We start from the raw sequence: 18,135 nt of genomic DNA on the forward strand, positions 1-18,135 counted from the left end.
CAACAACATCAACTAAAATGCTAATAAAAAACACTGACTTACAACACAGCTGCAATTGAGCAGCAATGTCCATCCTACTTCTTTCGCGGATGCAATGATAATTTTCTAAGCCCACATCAAAAAGGCTTGGATGGGCTTGCCAAAGTTCTACAAGTCCGCTGCTTGCGTCCAGATCACACACTGCACTGATTCATCTTTTTCACTTCGTTTTCTGTATTTGCACATGCGGAGTGTGAGATGTTGCGTTAAATTGGCTCTTCGCATCGCATCTATAGTGTGCCCTCACGAGTGGCAACCATGTGACCGTACAATTGCTGACTGGGAGCTGGTCGTGAGGTGTTAATCGCTTCTCATTACCCCATGTATACTACATGATGCATGACACACGATTAAGGTGAAACTCCCCAAATCTCCGTTAGCGAGTTGATGCTGACAGCACTAAGTAAAACAAAAGGAAAAGTCAGATTTATAAAGAGTCGATCTCCAAAACAGTCGCAGGAGTGAAAAATCGTCTCAAAATGGGCCATAAATTGTATGTCCAGCTTAACTTTGACACAAAGGCATCTGCTGTGATGTTTACACCTGTGATGAAATCTCACTAGTGTCAGATTTTATTTTATACACAGACATAAAAATATGGATATGTACAGATAAATGATCCGAATTATAATCTTTCTGTCTGAGTCAAAATTGAATCGAATCAAATCAATTATAGAAATCAGATACCCAGCCCTGTTTTTTTTCTGCCAAATATTTGCTAATGTTTTTCAACCACAATTTTATCAGCTTGATAAAGAAATGACTGAAACACTCTTGTGAGGCCTGTTTAGTGAACTGATGTTGATCTTAACTGATTTAATTCCTACTCCTTTTCTTATTTTAAGTTTATCGTTCTAATCGTTTTCTGCTGCATTATATTTTCAATTTTATTTTGTTGTTTAGGGATTTTTGGCAACATGGGGGTTAGAAGGTCCTGAGTTCAATTCCACCATCAGGCCGGGGTCTTTTTGTGTGGAGTTTGCATGTTCTCCCCGTGTTTGTGTGGGTTCTCCCCTGGTACTCCGGCTTCCTCCCACCATCCAAAGACATGCACTTTGTGGGGATAGGTTAACTGAAAAATCTAAATTGCCCACAGGTGTGAATGCTGGAGTGAATGTGAGTGTGAATGGTTGTCTGTCTATGTGCGTTGGCCCTGCAACAGACTGGCGACCTGTCCAGGGTGTACACCGCCTCTTCCCCTATGACAGCTGGAATAGGCTCCAGCACCCCCTGCGACCCTGAAAAGGATAAGCGGAAGCGAATGGATGGATGGAAGGATTTAGTTTTAGGTCTTTTTGTTACTGTTTTTTTTTCTTGTGTTCTTTTCTTCATGTTTGCTGTTCTGATTTTTTTTTAATTCATGGCTTTACTGTGAGGCTTTACATGTGGGGTGTTAGGTTTTTGTATTGTTTATTGTCATTTATGCCTAGAAATATTTACTCATATATGCTTAGAAGTATATAATCATTTGTAGATTGAAAGAATGTCTCATCCCAGGAGGTCTGTAACAACTCTGTGTAGCATGAAGAGGGGAGTGCGTTCACTCCTCTTCAGAGTGTTGTGGCATAGATCACACGCCTCCTAGGAGAGGTCGTATTTTCTCTTGCTGATATATGGTATAGCAAACACACGTATATCTGTGGCTCTTAGACTCTGTTTGAGTTTAAGAGCCTTTTGTTTAGATGGACCGCTAGACTCCTGGCACCAGCTTTGGGGAGTCACACACACACACACACACACACACACACACACACACACAGGGTATTCTTTGTTCACATGTATACCTATATAAGAGGTCATATGTTAATGAACCTATGCATATTCATGTAACCACAATAAAAGAGCAGTGTTACGGGAGAGCGGACGAGAGCAACTGGGGTCAAGCGAAGGAACGGCACCTGTCCAGTTCTCTCCCGTGCACGTGAAACATAAAGAACTTGCCTACTCGAGTCTTGCTTGCTGTGTAATTACATTGTCCTCGACGTTCCAGCGAATAGGTTCAAGCTACAAACCTATCAGGGTTTCACAATTTGTATTTGCACCCGGATTAAGATGTGCTCTCTAAATAAAGGTTTTCTTAATTGACTTCTGAACCAAATAACAGCTTATGAGGTGGTAACTATCTGGGAACGTGTCCTCAGGGCGCGAGTGCCTCTTGTTTTCTGGAGTAAAAACCTGTTCAGCATAACTGAAGAATAAAGGTGCACTAAACGATGAGGATGATGTTGAGTGGTGGTGACACATACAGGTTGCACAGCTGTGACTTCCAACCAACATAAAATCAAGATCATCAAAATGTAACGACCTCGAAAGGAAATCTGCAATGACCCAAACGCTTTAATAAAGTTTAATGAAAGAATCGTTTTTGCCTCAGGATTTTATAATCATCAATGCCAGTGCTGATTTATGAGAAACATCAATTTCATTTAATATAGGATTTAAACAGCACCAGATGAGACAAGGATAAAAGACAAAAGATAGCATGAAAAAAGAATAATGCACAACTAAAACCAAAGCCCTGAAATATTATTTTATGATTATTTGCTGTTTTCGTTCATCTTTAAAAACTCTCCTGAGAGACTGTGAAAAGCTGCCAGGAAACCTGAATTGTTTCAGGTAGGTGGAAAACATCCACAGCACCGCAATAACAAAATAACTCAAGTACCTTTATTAAGAGGAGTCGGCACCCCACAAACAGCTGTGGACGGCCTTGTTTGTGTAAACCCTTTGTTATTGAGAACAGATGAATAAATATCGTCACTTCACACTTCAGGAAACCTTTCCCTGTGTGTTCATCAGAAATATATTGATGACAATGAGCCTCAATAGTTTTTCTTTTTAAAAAGATTTGATTTTTTTGGATTTAAAATGGTTTTGTTAACATTTTTATTTATTTGTTTTTATTTCAGTCATTCAGTCTCCAGATTTAGAGGAACCTCAGCCATCCATCCAATAATAAATGCACCACTGTTTCATTTTCTTCCAGTTACTTTAAAGCACTTATTTTTTATTCTATATAATATAATATAATATAATATAATATAATATAATATAATATAATATAATATGCCTTGCAGCTGGAGCTTCTGCTCTCATTTGATTCTAACTACACTACCCATGATGCCCTTCCCGTCCCGTTGCCAGGATACGTAACATTCCACAAAGGCCATTTTGACGCCGAAAAGCGAGTTTGGCTTGAACTCAGACGTCAAGTAAGACATTTAAAACATTTATCGGATTTGAATTTAGCTCTGCCGGCAGGTCGTTTGTCTCTGTATGCCGAGTGTGTGCTGTCTCAGGTGGGTTAACCGGCTTAAAACCGCCGGTGTCGGCTTCTTGTTAGCTGTCTGCTGCTAGGCGGCTAATGCTACTGTAAACCGTTGTTTCTGATGGAGGTTTTACTGTGTCCGCCCGCAGCTGACCCGCCGGACTCCGATGGAGCGGGCTGACCGGGACAGAGGAGGCCGCCTGCTGAAGAACCAGCCGTACGACGAGAGCCTGGATGTGGCGGACGCCGAGGAGGTACCGAGCGTGTACAGCCCGACTCCGCGCAGCCAGCCCCAGGTAATCTCCTCCTGTCCTTGCGGAGAGCTCCGGTTTAACCGGTGATCGTGACGCCTGCTCGTGTTTCTTCTTTATTTAAAGCTCAAAGTGTTTCCAGTCACAAACTCGTCTCATATAAGAAGCTGTGTAGAAATGACAGAAGAGTGAATCCGGTGATGTTAAGTTGTGAGCATCATGTTTTAAACCCTAGTTTTTATTAAAACAGTAAATAAAGTTTCCTTCCATCAGAGTTGAACTGTAAGCTGAGTCACTCCTGCCATGCTCCAGGTTGGTCTCAGGTCCTGGTTTTGTTCCTTCGTCTTTCAGGTGGAGTTCAGGAGGAGCAGCAGGAGGGTTCACAGCCTGATGTCGGCCCACAGCAGCAGCGACGAGTTTGACGAGGACCACGGGAGGGGGAAGGAGCCGGCAGGGGGGCGGCCAGAAGAGGAAGAAGAGGATGATGACGAAGAAGATGATGACGACGACGACGACGACTCCGAAGATGACGAGTCGGAGGAGGACAGCAAGCTCCACAAGGCGCCGGAGGGCCTGTATGATCCCGCCGACTACGCCAGCCTGCCTGTCAGCACCGACATCAAAGAGCTGTTCCAGTACATCACACGGTGAGCAGAGACACACGTGCCAACTCATGTTTTTTAACACCATCTGGTGCTTGTTTCTGCTAAAAAAAACCTTATCAAAGTTTATTGATAAAGCACCGAATCACAACAACAGTCACCACAAAGCACTTTATATTGTTAAGCCCTGCAGTAAATCACGTAGTTGTCACGCACACATCTGGAGTGCTTCCATGTTTTGTCTCAGATACACCCCCGAGTCTGTTGAGCTGGAGCACAACCTGAAGCCATTTATCCCGGACTTCATCCCCGCGGTGGGAGACATTGACGCCTTCCTCAAGGTTCGAACACAATCACACCTGATAGCACAGAAAGCGCAACCTCTGACCTCAGAGTGACCTCATGTTGTAATCCCACAGGTGCCGAGGCCCGATGACAAACCGGACAACCTGGGGCTGCTGGTTCTGGATGAGCCCAGCGTGAAGCAGTCGGACCCGACGGTGCTGTCGCTGTTTCTGTCGGAGGAGACCAAGCAGCACGGCGCCACCGAGGTACACACACACACACACCTGTACACACACACACTCAGCATTAAAGTCAGAGTCACTCCTCATTGTTTCCTCTCCTGCAGGTGAAGAAGGTGACGAGCATTGCCAACCCTCAGAGCAACCTGCGGGCAGTGGACAGCTGGGTGGAGAGCATCAGCGCGCTGCACCGCTCCAAGCCGCCAGCGAGCGTCCAGTACAGCCGACCGATGCCTGACATCGACAGCTTGATGCAGGAGTGGCCAACCGAGCTGGAGGAGCTGCTGGACCGCCTGCAGCTGCCGTCCGCCCGCCTGAACTGTGACCTGCCGCAGTATGCGGACATCGTGTGTGGCCTGCTCGACATCCCCGTTTATGGCAGCCACGTCCAGTCCCTGCACCTGCTCTTCAGCCTCTACCTGGAGTTCAGAGACTCGCAGCACTTCACACGCAGAGCTTAGTGGCTGGAAGTACGACATCCAGAGGGTCACAAAAGTCTGTTCAGGAACTGAAAACTAACCCCAGATGTGCCAGATGTTCGACTCTTTTGTGCTGAGAACCTGTTGCTCTGCTTTTGTTTATTTCCTCAATTTGTTTTCTGTTTGTCCACTGAAATAAAAGCCATGTTCAAGCTCTTTGTAAAAACACAGCTTTCGAGCTTCATCTAACCTAAGCTTACTTTCACTGTGAACCTGTGCCACCTGCAGCAGCCTGAATACTTCAGGAACCAGATGAAGGTCCTTGATAAACACTGTAATAAACCAGCTGCTCAGAACAAGGTCACTGTCTGAACATCTGTAAAGTCCTGAGCCTGCAAAAACCGTCTATGTTACTCAAAGATGCCCATATATATTATATGTAGAATAGAATAGAATAGAATAGAATAATCCTTTAATTGTCCCACAAGGGGAAATTTGGTTGTAACAGCAGCCAAAAAGACACATATACAAACAAACAGGACACAGAACAGAAACATACACAATTTTTCTTAAATATTTACATATGTAACTAATAAAGTAAACTCTGTGAGTGTAACCCAGTCATAGATTACATATTGTTATAATTACACAAACTGTGTTCTTTATACCTGACTGTGAGGACCTTCAAGCCTGTAGTTATATTCATTATCGGTTAGAGCCCCTTCTCATTGTTCTTCTTCGTTGGTGCAACCCTATAAATACAGTGTACCCCTTTGGTCTCTCCCGTTTTCTACAATTCCCCCGTGGGAGAGGTGGCTGTCATTTCTTTCCAGACCGTGTACAACACACATATAATTCATATTTAGGCACCCTGATGTTTCTGATAGTGATTTTAGTTCAATTATTGTCATCATTATGCCTGTTTTTTGTTAGACGCTATAAATGTGTAGTACGTGTGTGCCATAAATGTGTTTTAGGCGCCATTAATGCTAGCACGAATATATAATTATGGCTAGCTTGGAAGTTGTGATGGGTTGAGCTAACCCTCTCCCCCCACTGTTTGTATTTGGTTGTAGGAGCTGGAGCGAGCAAGTTATTTACTCGGAGGTCTTTCTTTTACCTTTCTTTGTCAGGTATGTCGGATTTTTTGTTGGTGTTTTTTTTTCTTATCTTATGTCAAATATGGTCCATATCAGTTCGTACTTTATGTTTAATGTAAAAATAAATGCCTTTTCTACAATTCCCCTGTGGGAGAGGAGCTGGAGCGAGCAGTTATTTAGTTTGAGGTTTTTCTTTCTTTTACCTTTCTTTGTCAGACACAACGCAGAAACACACTGGTTACATGAGGTCAAAGGTCAAGCTCCAAATATAATTTTAAAAGACGTTTTCAGAAGTTTTCTTTAGGTGTGTTTTACTTCTAAACATTTAGATTTTTAACACTAATTTAACAAATAATCCTCTTTTGTTTTATTAGTATTTTAAGCTGTAAAAAAAAAAACTGCGTCTCCTCCCTCCTCCCACAATGCACCGCACTGTTATTGTTTGGGCTTCTTCAACATGGCAGCCGCGGGCTGCCTCTTCCACAGAACCCTGGCCCGGTCCAGACCCGGTACTAACAAGGTGTGCTTCCACTACATACAGCCGCCAGGACGATCTTGATCGGTCTGATTGATTAACCGGTTCCTACAGCTGCTAAATCTCCCGCCTTTTTTGCCGCCACCCTATCCTCCACCAGACTCCATTCAAAAACCTTCAGCTTTATCTTGACCAGCGCAGTCAGTATGACGTGTTAGCGCTGCTGAATGATTCTCACATTAAAAAAACATATGTGATATAGAAAAGGATCCGCCATGTTTACTGACCGATTACTAAATTAATATTACATAATAGAGACGTAGAAACATGTCCAAACTGTGTTATATCCGTTAGCTTTTAGCCTGTAAGAAACATGCTTAAATGTCAGATAATGGATGAGCTGCTTGAAACGCGCTTTCTAAAAAGAAACAGCAACCCGTCCGGTGACTGAATGTTGTGCCGAAATCAAATTAGGATCATAAGTATTTAGAAAAAAAGCCAGATGTGTTTTGGGTTTGTTCATTTGAAGGCGTGGAATACGAAAATCATTGATTAGTACGTTTTTAAAATTGGATTTGGTTTGTGTGACGTACCTCAGCCTGAAGGCGTCAGTAAATGACGGATTTAGAGTATAACCTGTTTTTATCCTTTAAAAATCAATCCGTTTTTATGTTGTACCTGTTGTATGTTGTTTTTAAGACTGCTTATCATCACTCAGACTTAAAGTAGAAACGATTCTGCTCAATTCCAGCTCCAAAATGTTTTATTCACTTTTTATTCACTAAAACTTTCTTCAGTTTTACCTGAATGACAGTTTAAAATAATAATTTAATCTTATTTTGGCCCTTTAAACTCCCCCCTGCTCCTCCTCCTTTAAAACAACTTTCTTCTCATTGGCTGCCCCTTCTGTCCTCTATGTGATGTCATACAGATCCAAGACTAGAAAAAACAGTGATAAACTGAGCTTTTGGAGCAGCAAGTACATACACTGAGCCCATAGTTGGTTATGAACGTCTACAGGTGTAGCAGGAGCTATGTTAAGAAGTAAAAGAAGAGTATATTACATTTTTAACACTTGTTTTTGCCTTGCAGGCATCTCCATCCTCTTCAGTCGTCTGCAGGGAGTTCCTCTATGTGGTGGACTTGCAGCGTTATACCAGGGACCAGGGCTTCCCCGTCTACTTCCCCCAGGCCGTCCTCAAAGGTCGGACCCGGTTTTAACTGGTTGTTTGATACTTCAATCTGATGACGATACTGGTTTTCTCTGGGTTTTACCAGTTTGATGTCTTCAGGTGACGACTTGTACGACGCCACATTGAGTGATGGGGACTGCCGGGTTCAGGTGACTCTGGATCCCGGTCTGAACCGGCTGGTGGAGAGGAACATCCTGCGGCCTGGGCTTGCAGTGAGACACGCCACTTTCAGCACTGCCATTACCGCACAGCTCCCAGAGTGCTCCGGGGCCTTTGGGGAAGGAGACAGGTGAGTGAGGACAATGAAGAAGATGGAGCTGTGATGCAGTCAGACCAGCTGACTTGTGTGTGCTCCTGCAGCTACAGGCTGGTGAGCCTGGAGGTGAAGGACGAGGATGAAGAAGTAGGGGTCAGATGGTCGGATGTGGACTGGGACTCTTTGCCCTGGTTTGGATCCTCAAAAACTGAAGGTAAGAGGCTAGAAACTAGGAGATTCTGACTCTCAGATTTTTCAGATTTCAGGTTGGAAATGACTTAAACAATTCTGAAAACATGAAAAAAAAAATTTATATTCTTTTTCACTGCTGATCTCTGTTTTTGTTTTGTGTTACAAATGAACTGCACCACTTTCATTTTGGTCAAGGTTTGATTTCTGCAGCGCTTCTTAGTTAAGAGAAGGTTGACACGATGGCTCTTCTCGTAGCACATATGAAGCATGTGAACCACACAAAAAATGATCTGTTTCACTTCTTCACAAATGTTATTCTGCTCACAACCATTGGCCTCTTCAAAGTGCACTAGTGTGATAAATGTACCTGTTCTTTCTAACTAGTTTTAGAGTTTTCTGGTGTTTTTGACCCTAAAGAACATCTTGCAATGGCAGCCACCAGTCACTTTCAATCAGACTGAGATGGATAGAATCATCCTTTACATGAGTAGTGAAGAAAAGAACTGGGTGGTGATGGACATGGTGTCCATTTCTCTAACACAGATTTTGGTCATCAAAGTCTTCTTTAGTCATTTTGTCTCAAGCTGAACTAAACAGCGAACTAAAGTTTGAACTTTGCTTTTACAGTTTTAAAGCTTCTGACTTGTTGATGTTGTTTAACCAGCAGGTCCTTTGGTTCCTCTGAGAGCCAGCAGGAGCGTCTTTCTCCCACTGTGGAACAATGTGGACTACAGCGGGGAGGTGTGGATGGAAGCTCCAGCCACTGATAAAGAGGGAGCGGGTCAGGAAGCAGAAGAAGAGCCAGAGGAAGGTACCTATGTATTCATTAAAAAAAACATCACTTCAAACAAACCCGCTGACTTCAAGACAGGAAGTGCTCTCAATTTCAGGTTTAAGGACTCATGATTCTTTCTTTTATTTACCATTTTTTATTTACCATTTATCTGGAAGTAGGCCTTTCTTCTCATTGCCTGTCCCCCAGAGAGCAGGTGGGTGTGGTATCTGTCTCTCAATGACATCACACAAATATAAGAGTAGAAAAAAACAGTGTGATTGCCGTTTTTAACATTATCATCGACCGCTAGAACAGTAGATATATGACAGAAGATTGTAATAGTAAATTATAGAATTATAAAATATAAAGTGAGTTAAGACAAATCCGTTCAGTGGATTCATGTCATTCTTATTGGCTTTGCGTGTTAACAGGACGATGTCCTGCTGTGACCATATCCAAGTTGCGTGAGTCCTACCTGTACGGTCGCCGGGGCATCACCAGAGGGGCCGTCCAGCACGAACTGATTGTACGCATCATCAACAAATCACATCTCATGTATTATGGGAGAACAGACAGGAACTGTGAGTGTCCTTATAAGGTCAGTGAGCATGTGCACTATTATTGAGATTGGTAAAAACATTGATAAAGATTTCTATTATTTATTTACCTATTCACTGTTTAAACTAACTCAAACTTAAACAACGTCAGACAATGTAAAAAAGCATTAATTGCTATGCCAGAAGGGGAAAACTGCTCATTCAGTCTCATTTTTAGTTCAGTGTTGCAGATTGGAAGAATTGAATATTAGTTGTGATGTTGGTTTGATAAAGTATTTTAGTTAGTTTTAAAGAGTCATTCAAGTGAAACAGATAAAGACACAGTGTAACAGCCGTAAGGAACACGTCTTTGTATTTTCATAGTAGTACAAATGATGTAATTACCAGAGGACCTAATACTGATCCCTGAGGAACTCCAGACTTTCTGAACTGTTCTCTCGCTCCCTCTGCTTCAGGCGGTGCTGGAAGTGCACGATCGAACAGGAAATGTGTGGGTGGTGTTGTGGAACAGTGTATGTGTCAGCTGGTACCGCTGCCTCAAGCCTGGTGACATCATCAGCCTTAGACGCTATCGAGTCAAACAGCATTACCAGGCTGAGCTCAACGACATAGGTACACAGGACAAAAGCAATGAGACTTTTTTTTAGTCTTTTTTTGAACTCCTGTACTTTGGGGTAAAAAGTGTTTTATGATGTGCAGATTTTAAAGCTTAACATATTATTATATTAACTTCACCCTAAAACTCAGTTTGAACTGGGGATTCTTTGCTTTTGTGCCCAGTGGGCCTCTCATTGAGTTTTCCCACTTGTGTTATTCACACACGTCTATATTTAATCTTTCATTTTAGCCTTTTCAACTTCTCAGTTACCTTTAAATTTCACCACAGGTTAGAAGGCAGACTTATTCTAACTGAACATTGTATACGTGGACACCTGTGACTCACAGTTATCGCTCTGATTCTGTTTTTCTGTGCAGAGATCAGTGTGAACAGCAGAAATCCTGCTGCACAGATTTCTGTCCTCCAAGAATCCTCTGTTTCACCTGATTATCTGCCCCCTGCACCCACCTACAGCTTCTACAACAGGTACATGATCCTGTTTGCACATGAGGACTCTACTCAAACCCTTAGAGCAGTGTTTCCCAAACTTTCGGAGCCACGGCACATATTTCACATCAGAAAAATCACAAGGCACACTACCAAACAAAAATGTCACAAAAACCATATTTATTGAAATATAATGATAATCTGCTATCAATTTACTTACTTAGTGTGAAACCTGGGCCTGCTTAGTTGAACACAAAGCTGATATTCTTGCAGGAACTGAAGAAAGAAGTTCTTCCTCAACAGCTCTGAGTCTCTTTTTTCCTCTTTATTGCAGTCGTACTATAGTACTACTATGTACATTAGTATTTCTTCTTCGTCTTTTTATTAGTATTTTATTATTTAGTATTAGTATTAGTCTTTTTATTTTATTTATTATCTTATGTGTCGTGGCACAGTATTTAAACTCTTCTAGTTTAAATAAAGCATTTCTTGCTCCTGTCGGGAACCTTGGGCCTTGCAGCTGAATGTTTCCCCCTCACAGTTGACCGTGAAACTAAACTTTACCCTTGAAACAGGCAAGCATGTCCTCATAAATGAGAAATGTCCCCATAATTCAAAGATGTCCTCATTTTGATCGTTTAAAGCTGATGTGCTGTCATGGTGTGCAAGACAAGCGCACAGACTGACTCTTTTTGTCAGTAAGGAGCTGCTGGACCGCCCTAATGGTGCTGAATGTGATGTTATTGGCCTGCTGACGTTCTCAGGACGGCCGGAGCGAATCAGGAGCAAGGGTGAGGGAGTTACCATGGCGATAAAAACACACAATGACAACACAAGTTGCTGATTTTCTTTCAGTTTTCGTTCAGCCACAAAGAAATTGGCGTTTTATTATTAATTATTAATTTTTATTTTAATTTGAAGATGGCAGAGGGGTGGAGCTTCTGGAGTATCGCTGGCTACGATTGGAGGACGGGATGAGTGAGCAGCCAGTCATGGTGAAACTTTTCTCCACGTCTCAGCCAGAAACCCACCTGAGGCTGTACCCACGTGAGACACAGTAGCTTTGATCCGTAAACATGTGAATGTGTGTCTACAGCATATTTTATCTTTGTTTACCCATCCTCTGTCTGCAGTGTCCGTGGTTGTTTGTACACGACTGAAGGTGGTCAGGTCCTCGGATCAAAGTCACAACTGCTTCTACCTGACCAACACCACCTACACACAGGTGTACTGCACAGGTAACACGCTGTGTACGAAGCTAGATTTTCATTTTCAGTTGCAGCATTTCTCCTACTGACTCCTCCTGGCGGTCAATAGCGTGTGTCAACTCTGTCCTCTCTCCTGATTGGTCGACTGGCAGGCCAGGGGCACCACTCAGAGATGAGTTACCGCAGGCTCCGCCCAGTTCGGCAGTTCCTGCAGTGGCTGAGGAGCCAGGACGATGAAGAGGTTCTGAACAGGGCCCTGATTGGAGGCTTCTTCATCTACCCACCCCCTCCGGTCTCCTTGGAAACATACATGAAGGACAGGAGAGGTCAGCGTGCTGTGTTTATAGCTCCTGACCACAGAGCAGTTTCATTTTTCTGATCTTCATTTTTCTCCGCTTCGAGTATCTCAATGATGATCTTTCGTCTCACCTGTGCTGAATCTAAAACACAGGTGAGCTGGGATTCCTGCAAGGGGCAGAGCTTAAGAGGGAGGTGGAGCGGCTCTGTTACAGGGAGAGACACACCTTCTGTATCCAGGCTACCATCACCATGGTTACTTATAGCCGCAGAGGAGAGGTAACAGCTTAAAAAGTGCACAATTATTCGTTATGTAAATGTAAACTGCTTTACTTTGTGATTTGATCTGTAAACAGTTGAGTTATTTTCCATTTCTCATCTGTTCTAATGAAAATACATGCAGAGGTGAGGTCATGTGACTAACTCATATTCAGCATAACAGAGACTGGGTTTGGCAGGTAACCTGTATTCTTTATAATGGCCACTAGAGGGAGATAGCTGCGTGTAGAAGGGTGGAGATGACTTCAACGGTGATGAAAATGTGACAACTTTTTGGTGTTTATTTTCACTGCATATCTCTCGTTTTCTCTTGTGTTATAAATCAAGTGCACCTCATTTATTTCAGTCGAGAGTTACATTAAAGGTTTGATTTTTGCAGCGCTTAGTTTAAAGTTCACATGAAGGTTCAGATGACTGAGATAGATAGTTAGACAGATTTGACATAATTTATTATTTTATTAATCCTTTGCATGAGTTATGAAGAAAAGAGCTGAGTAGTGACGGATACAAATGAGACCCAGTGTGAGTCTTAATTCCTCTGACACAGACTTTGGTGGCCAAAGTCTCTCTTAGTCTCAAGCTGAACTAAACAGCGAGTGACTTTAAGCTTTCAGGAAGGGACAAAAGCAGGTTGCTGTAAAGTAACTAGCTTGCTTTCAAAACTTAAAACTTCCTGTTTGGACATGGGTCACATATCTACAGGAAAACAGACAGACCAACAAACACTTTCTTATTAGTTCATGAGGTGGGAGCTCCTAATTTAAACGCTCTTTTTTCCAATTATTGGTGTAAACATTCAGGATAGATGTGAGGAAAGATGCTCAGAAACAAAGCAGGTGTAGCCTCGTGAATACGAATGTGCTAGCATTGACCACAGGTTACAGGATAAATCATGTATCACTTTCCTGCTCTCGAGATTCACCACAGTGAACATCGGGAAAAAAACTCGAGCTCCGGCAGCTTTAATTAAAAGAAGATCAGCTCTTTGTGTGAATTGTCCAAAGCGTCTCCATCAGTGTAAACTCCCCTGATCACCTGACCTCCTTCTGTTCCTCCTTTAACACCTCCTCATCTCTCCTTCAGGAGGATCGCTGCTTGTTCTGGACAGACCGAGCTTCATCTCTCTGCCCCTCCTCGGCATCCTCTTCCTCGCCCTCTTCTCGCCACCGCTACGCATCTCCCCCCTCCTCCCCCTCTTACTTCTCCCAACTCCCGTTACTTTCCACCCCTCATTCCTTCAGACCTCCCCTCTCCTCCTCCCCCTCATCCCCCTCTCTCTCTCTGGCCTCTCCGTCCTCACTGGTCAGTAAGTCGACGCCTTGTCCTCCGGACCGCAGAGCAGGGTGAGACTTTAAACCGGCTTTGACTGCAGCGCTCAGCTCTGACCGCGAGTCACACTCACCATGTTTGTTTCAGCAGGAAGTCGTGGAAGAGGAAGCAGCTTCTGCAGGCGGACACGCCAACCAAGAGGTCAGTTCTGAGGGGGATGTCACTGACTCCAGGTCATCAGGTTATATTAATGTATAACCTGATGGGGCGATCGTGGCTCAAGAGTTGGGAGTTCGCCTTGTAATCGGAAGGTTGCCGGTTCGAGCCCCAGCTTGGACAGTCTCGGTCGTTGTGTCCTTGGGCAAGACACTTCACCCGTTGCCTACTGGTGGTGGTCAGAGGGCCCGGTGGCGCCAGTGTTCGGCAGCCTCGCCTCTGTCAGTGCGCCCCAGGGTGGCTGTGTCTACTATGTAGCTTGCCATCACCAGTGTGTGAATGTGTGTGTGAATGGGTGGATGTCTGGATATGTAAAGCGCTTTGGGGTCCTTAGGGACTAGAAAGCGCTATATAAATACAGGCCATTTACCATTTACCATTTATAAACTGCATACCGCACTATTCCAGTGTCTGACTAATCAGAGCTCCTCCTGACAGTCTAATCGAATGAGGTTGAATTGTTTTGTCCCTTCAGAAGTCCCCGGATTACACTGCAGCCAGAGCAGAACAACAAGACGGGTAAGCCTGAATGTTGTTTTAAAAAACCTGCACTTTGCTGAGAGGAAGTTTCTGTATGACCGAATCTAAATATAATAGAGAGCCTTTGTTTAAATGAATGTTCATACTAGGTGTGTGGAGACCACATTCAGCATCCAGGTCAGATAAAGTAGTTTTGTTTTTTGAGTTTTTCATTTAAATGTTTGTCTTCAGCAGCTCTACCTGATAATTAAGACAAAAGGTCTGACCACTTCAGTCTACTCGCGAGGTTTTCTTCCTTACATGTAATAAAAACATAAAGGTCCTCCCAAAAAGTATGGTCCTCAGGTGGGATAAAAATGTAAATAAAATTAAATAAATTTTACCTGGTCCTGAAAAGGACTCCTTAAAAGCTGTTGTCCTCCTATGGGACACACACACACACACTCTGAAAAAAAATCTTAGCAGTGACCAGAAAACGTTTAATCATCACAAGAAGCCAAAAAGCCTGAGTTACTCACATCTGACTAGAAAAAAGAAGGATCATCGTAAGGGCAAAAAAAGAAAATGACCAAAGGCGTTTCCACCAATCAACTGAAGTTCTCAGAAAATCTATGCTCCTCACAAGTGAGTAGGACCTTTTTGTGACCAGAGAGACTGTAATCATTTAAAAGGAAAAAAACAGAAATATTAGTCCTCACAAGATTCGACCCTCGTAGGTGAGAAAAAACAATAATCAAATGTGGTGCTAACAAAAAAACCAAAAGGACAGAGGTCCTCACAAGAGACCAGAAAAAGCAACTTTTCATAAAATAGACCCAACTGTGCTCCTTGTGTCTACCAGAATAGCCCAAGGACCTCACAGATGACAGAACACAAAAAGATGATGGACCTGGTAATCAGACAGAGGAGCTACGGTCCTCATAAGTGACCACGGGGACCGCGTTCCTCATAGGTGCCGTACGATGTTACTCGATTTTCTGTCTGTCTGCAGTGATTCTCTTTGAAGCCTCTATGGAGTTCCTTGAAAACACAAACTCTGATGACAACAATGATGAAGACGACGAAGACGATGATAATGATGATGAAGACACCTCGTCTTTTGTTACTGCCCACACTTTGCCGGCCTTCTCGCCTGTTGCTGTGGAGACACTCCCGATGCGTTACGACCACACCCACAGAGAGGAGCAGGTGGCTGCGGTGGCAATGGGAGGGCGGGTGACGCCTGAGAGATTTGACTCCACCCTCGATGGCTACTACACATTGAGACTGAGAGGTACACTTTAATAAGCGCACTGGTAACCATGGTGACTGTCATGATATCTTATTGAGACACGGTCAGATTTTCCAAATGTAAATGAACCCCTCTGTCCCCTCAGCTCTCTCAGACGGAGTGCTGATCGACACCGTCTTTCTCCCCCATGCCTCATCTTCCTCTCCTGCTCCTCTCCTCTCGTCTCACTCCAACACCTGGACCTCCATCTTATCACACGGAGCCTTCTCCTCACACACACCTCCACCTTCACCAGGTCAGTGAACACACTCAGACTGGGCAGTGTATCCTTTTAATGCAGAAATGTCCTCATAAATCCAGTGTTGCATCCAGCCAGACTGTGCTCAGAATACAGAGATGTCCCCTTAAAACAGAAATGTCCCCACAGAACAGCAATAAAAATAAAAGTTAACCCATAAAATTGTTCCTATAGAGAGCAATGTCCTCATAATGCGGAAATGTGGTCATCAAATATACAAATGTCCTCTTTGTGCAAAGATGTCCACACTGAGCAGAAACACTTTCATAATTAAAATTTCCTCTTAAAGGAGAAAGGTTCCCACAGAACAGAAATGTCCTTTTATTGCAGACTTGTCCCCAAAATGCAGGAACGTCCTAATACGCAGAAATGTCCTTGTAATGCATAAACGTCCCCACAAAGCAGAAATATCTTCTTAATTCAGAAATGTCCTCACGAACTAGATACGTTCCCACGGAGCATATCTAGTCACACCTTCCCACACACAAAGATGTGATAGTGAAGGGTCTTCTCTTTGCCTCTCAGGTGACCTTATCGCTATGGCGTCCCGGTTGACCAATCAGAGGCTGGTGTGCATTGTAGAGGCATGTCATCTGGGTGGAGCTACAACTGAACTCGTCCTAAGCAGAGCCTTTCAGCTGACCCACTGATGCCTGATGGGAGCTGTAGTATGTACACTTAGTATTACAAACGCTATTGAGAGTTGTAGTTTTTTACACTAATTTTAACTACATTGTAACATCTCCAGTGACAAATTTATACACTTTATTGCTGTTCTCTTTTTTTCATTGTTCTTATTTACAAAACGCTGGGAGTTGTAGTACCACTTCATCAAAGTACTCAAAGAGTACAGTAATATAACGAGGTATTAATAAAATGTGTATAGCAGGGTTTATAAGCTTAATAGAAGGAGGTAAAGAGTTAGAAGTGTTGTTGTTTAGGGTAAAATTAGGCGTAAAAAGTCCTTTTTAAGACTAATTTTGCTTTTATTTTGAATAATACTCTAAGATTGTGTTGGTTCATGTTCGTACGGTTCAGTTTGGACCATTTTGTATTTACAGTGTAAAATTATTTCTCATTTCCCTTAAAATTCAGATTTATGACCTTATTTTATCCCCCATTTTCCTCTTGTGGACTGTGACATAATATTTAACATTTTTCAAACTAAAACTAAACTAAAAATTAACTTATTTAAGCTATAAGGAGAGAAGAGCTGATGTGGCGATTAATGCGATGTGGTTACTTTCTGTGCTTCTCACTGCTGCTGCTGCTGTTTCGTTGTTTGTGGTATTTTCTGCCTTTTTACTGTAAAATTTCTGTAAAGTATTCACTGTTACATTCAGTGTGTTTTCTGTGAAGGAGGCTTTGAAATAGGATTAACATTTGTGCTACAATGTCAGGTCCGCAGTGTTTTTGAAATCCTGTCTTTGTTTACCTGTTTTCTGTTATCTGTTCTTGCCAACAAAAAGCATTTAATAACTTTAAATTATATTTTATATTTTAGTATATGCCAAACCGCTTTGTTAACCTTGATAAATTTTTGTTTTCCTGGATTCACAGCTTGGGACATTGTATCTGTAGTATGGAAAACATTGTTGTTCTTCACTGAATGTTCTTTGGATTTCTACACATGTGAAGTTTTTATACTTCAAGCAAATATATTTCATTTAACATCCCAATAAAATGTCGCCTCATGTGAATGTGAATATTGTCCGACTGATGTTTTTAACTCCCTAAAAAGCTGTTTTCTCTCACTGACAGCAGTAATTTATCTTCCAGTGCTTTTTGTGTTTTTTCCACTACCAGTTTCTTGGATCTTCAAACCCATCATGGATCATCTGAATATCTACTTCTTTAAACCACCTTACAGATGTGTAGTTTTATTTTATGGTTATTTTATTTATCTTTTTTGAGGATTGGGAGGTCTGTATCACTTTGAGTTCATAAAGTGCAGTTTCTATTCTGGTATTCCTAAACATGGCCTTGACCAACACCTTCTGTAAAATAATAATAATGATATTAATAATAAAAAAAACATTAACACTAATAGTGACACAAATAAAAAACTGGTCTGGAAGCAGAAATTAGACTGATTGGAAAAGACAAAACCACAATGACTGGATAATGACTTAAAGAGTTAGTTCAGTTGTGGCTGGTGCTG

The 18,135-nt window shown here is 42.5% G+C and overlaps 2 protein-coding genes across 6 annotated transcripts; both read left to right on the plus strand.

The window, feature by feature from the left end:
* The first annotated feature begins 3,130 nt into the window (after nt 1–3,130).
* On the plus strand, nt 3,131–6,016 carry ift46 (intraflagellar transport 46 homolog (Chlamydomonas)). Of its 2 annotated transcripts, none has more exons than XM_013271827.3 (6): nt 3,131–3,251; nt 3,457–3,603; nt 3,910–4,205; nt 4,408–4,501; nt 4,580–4,711; nt 4,792–6,016. In XM_013271827.3, the coding sequence occupies exons 2-6, from the start codon at nt 3,475–3,477 to the stop codon at nt 5,143–5,145; spliced, it is 1,005 nt and encodes a 334-aa protein (XP_013127281.1). In that variant the 5' UTR covers nt 3,131–3,251; nt 3,457–3,474; the 3' UTR covers nt 5,146–6,016. The 2 variants fall into 2 exon arrangements, with proteins under 2 accessions (XP_013127281.1, XP_013127280.1); XM_013271826.3 differs by having other exon boundaries at nt 3,178–3,338; nt 4,792–5,463.
* A 594-nt stretch (nt 6,017–6,610) lies between these two features.
* si:ch73-71d17.2 (RPA-related protein RADX) lies at nt 6,611–17,680 on the plus strand. 4 transcript variants are annotated; one of them, XM_005477736.4, is made up of 19 exons: nt 6,611–6,723; nt 7,771–7,882; nt 7,971–8,160; nt 8,232–8,341; nt 8,984–9,130; nt 9,526–9,692; nt 10,107–10,263; nt 10,627–10,735; nt 11,396–11,487; nt 11,618–11,743; nt 11,830–11,934; nt 12,057–12,230; nt 12,356–12,480; nt 13,564–13,823; nt 13,897–13,950; nt 14,441–14,484; nt 15,437–15,718; nt 15,822–15,971; nt 16,500–17,680. In XM_005477736.4, the coding sequence occupies exons 1-19, from the start codon at nt 6,661–6,663 to the stop codon at nt 16,622–16,624; spliced, it is 2,592 nt and encodes an 863-aa protein (XP_005477793.1). In that variant the 5' UTR covers nt 6,611–6,660; the 3' UTR covers nt 16,625–17,680. The 4 variants fall into 4 exon arrangements, with proteins under 4 accessions (XP_005477793.1, XP_005477794.1, XP_005477795.1 ...); XM_005477737.4 differs by having other exon boundaries at nt 13,900–13,950; XM_005477738.4 differs by having other exon boundaries at nt 8,987–9,130.
* The last annotated feature ends 455 nt before the right edge of the window (nt 17,681–18,135 follow it).

The sequence above is a fragment of the Oreochromis niloticus genome, linkage group LG3 (genome assembly GCF_001858045.2).
Source record: "Oreochromis niloticus isolate F11D_XX linkage group LG3, O_niloticus_UMD_NMBU, whole genome shotgun sequence".
Taxonomy (NCBI): domain Eukaryota; kingdom Metazoa; phylum Chordata; class Actinopteri; order Cichliformes; family Cichlidae; genus Oreochromis; species Oreochromis niloticus.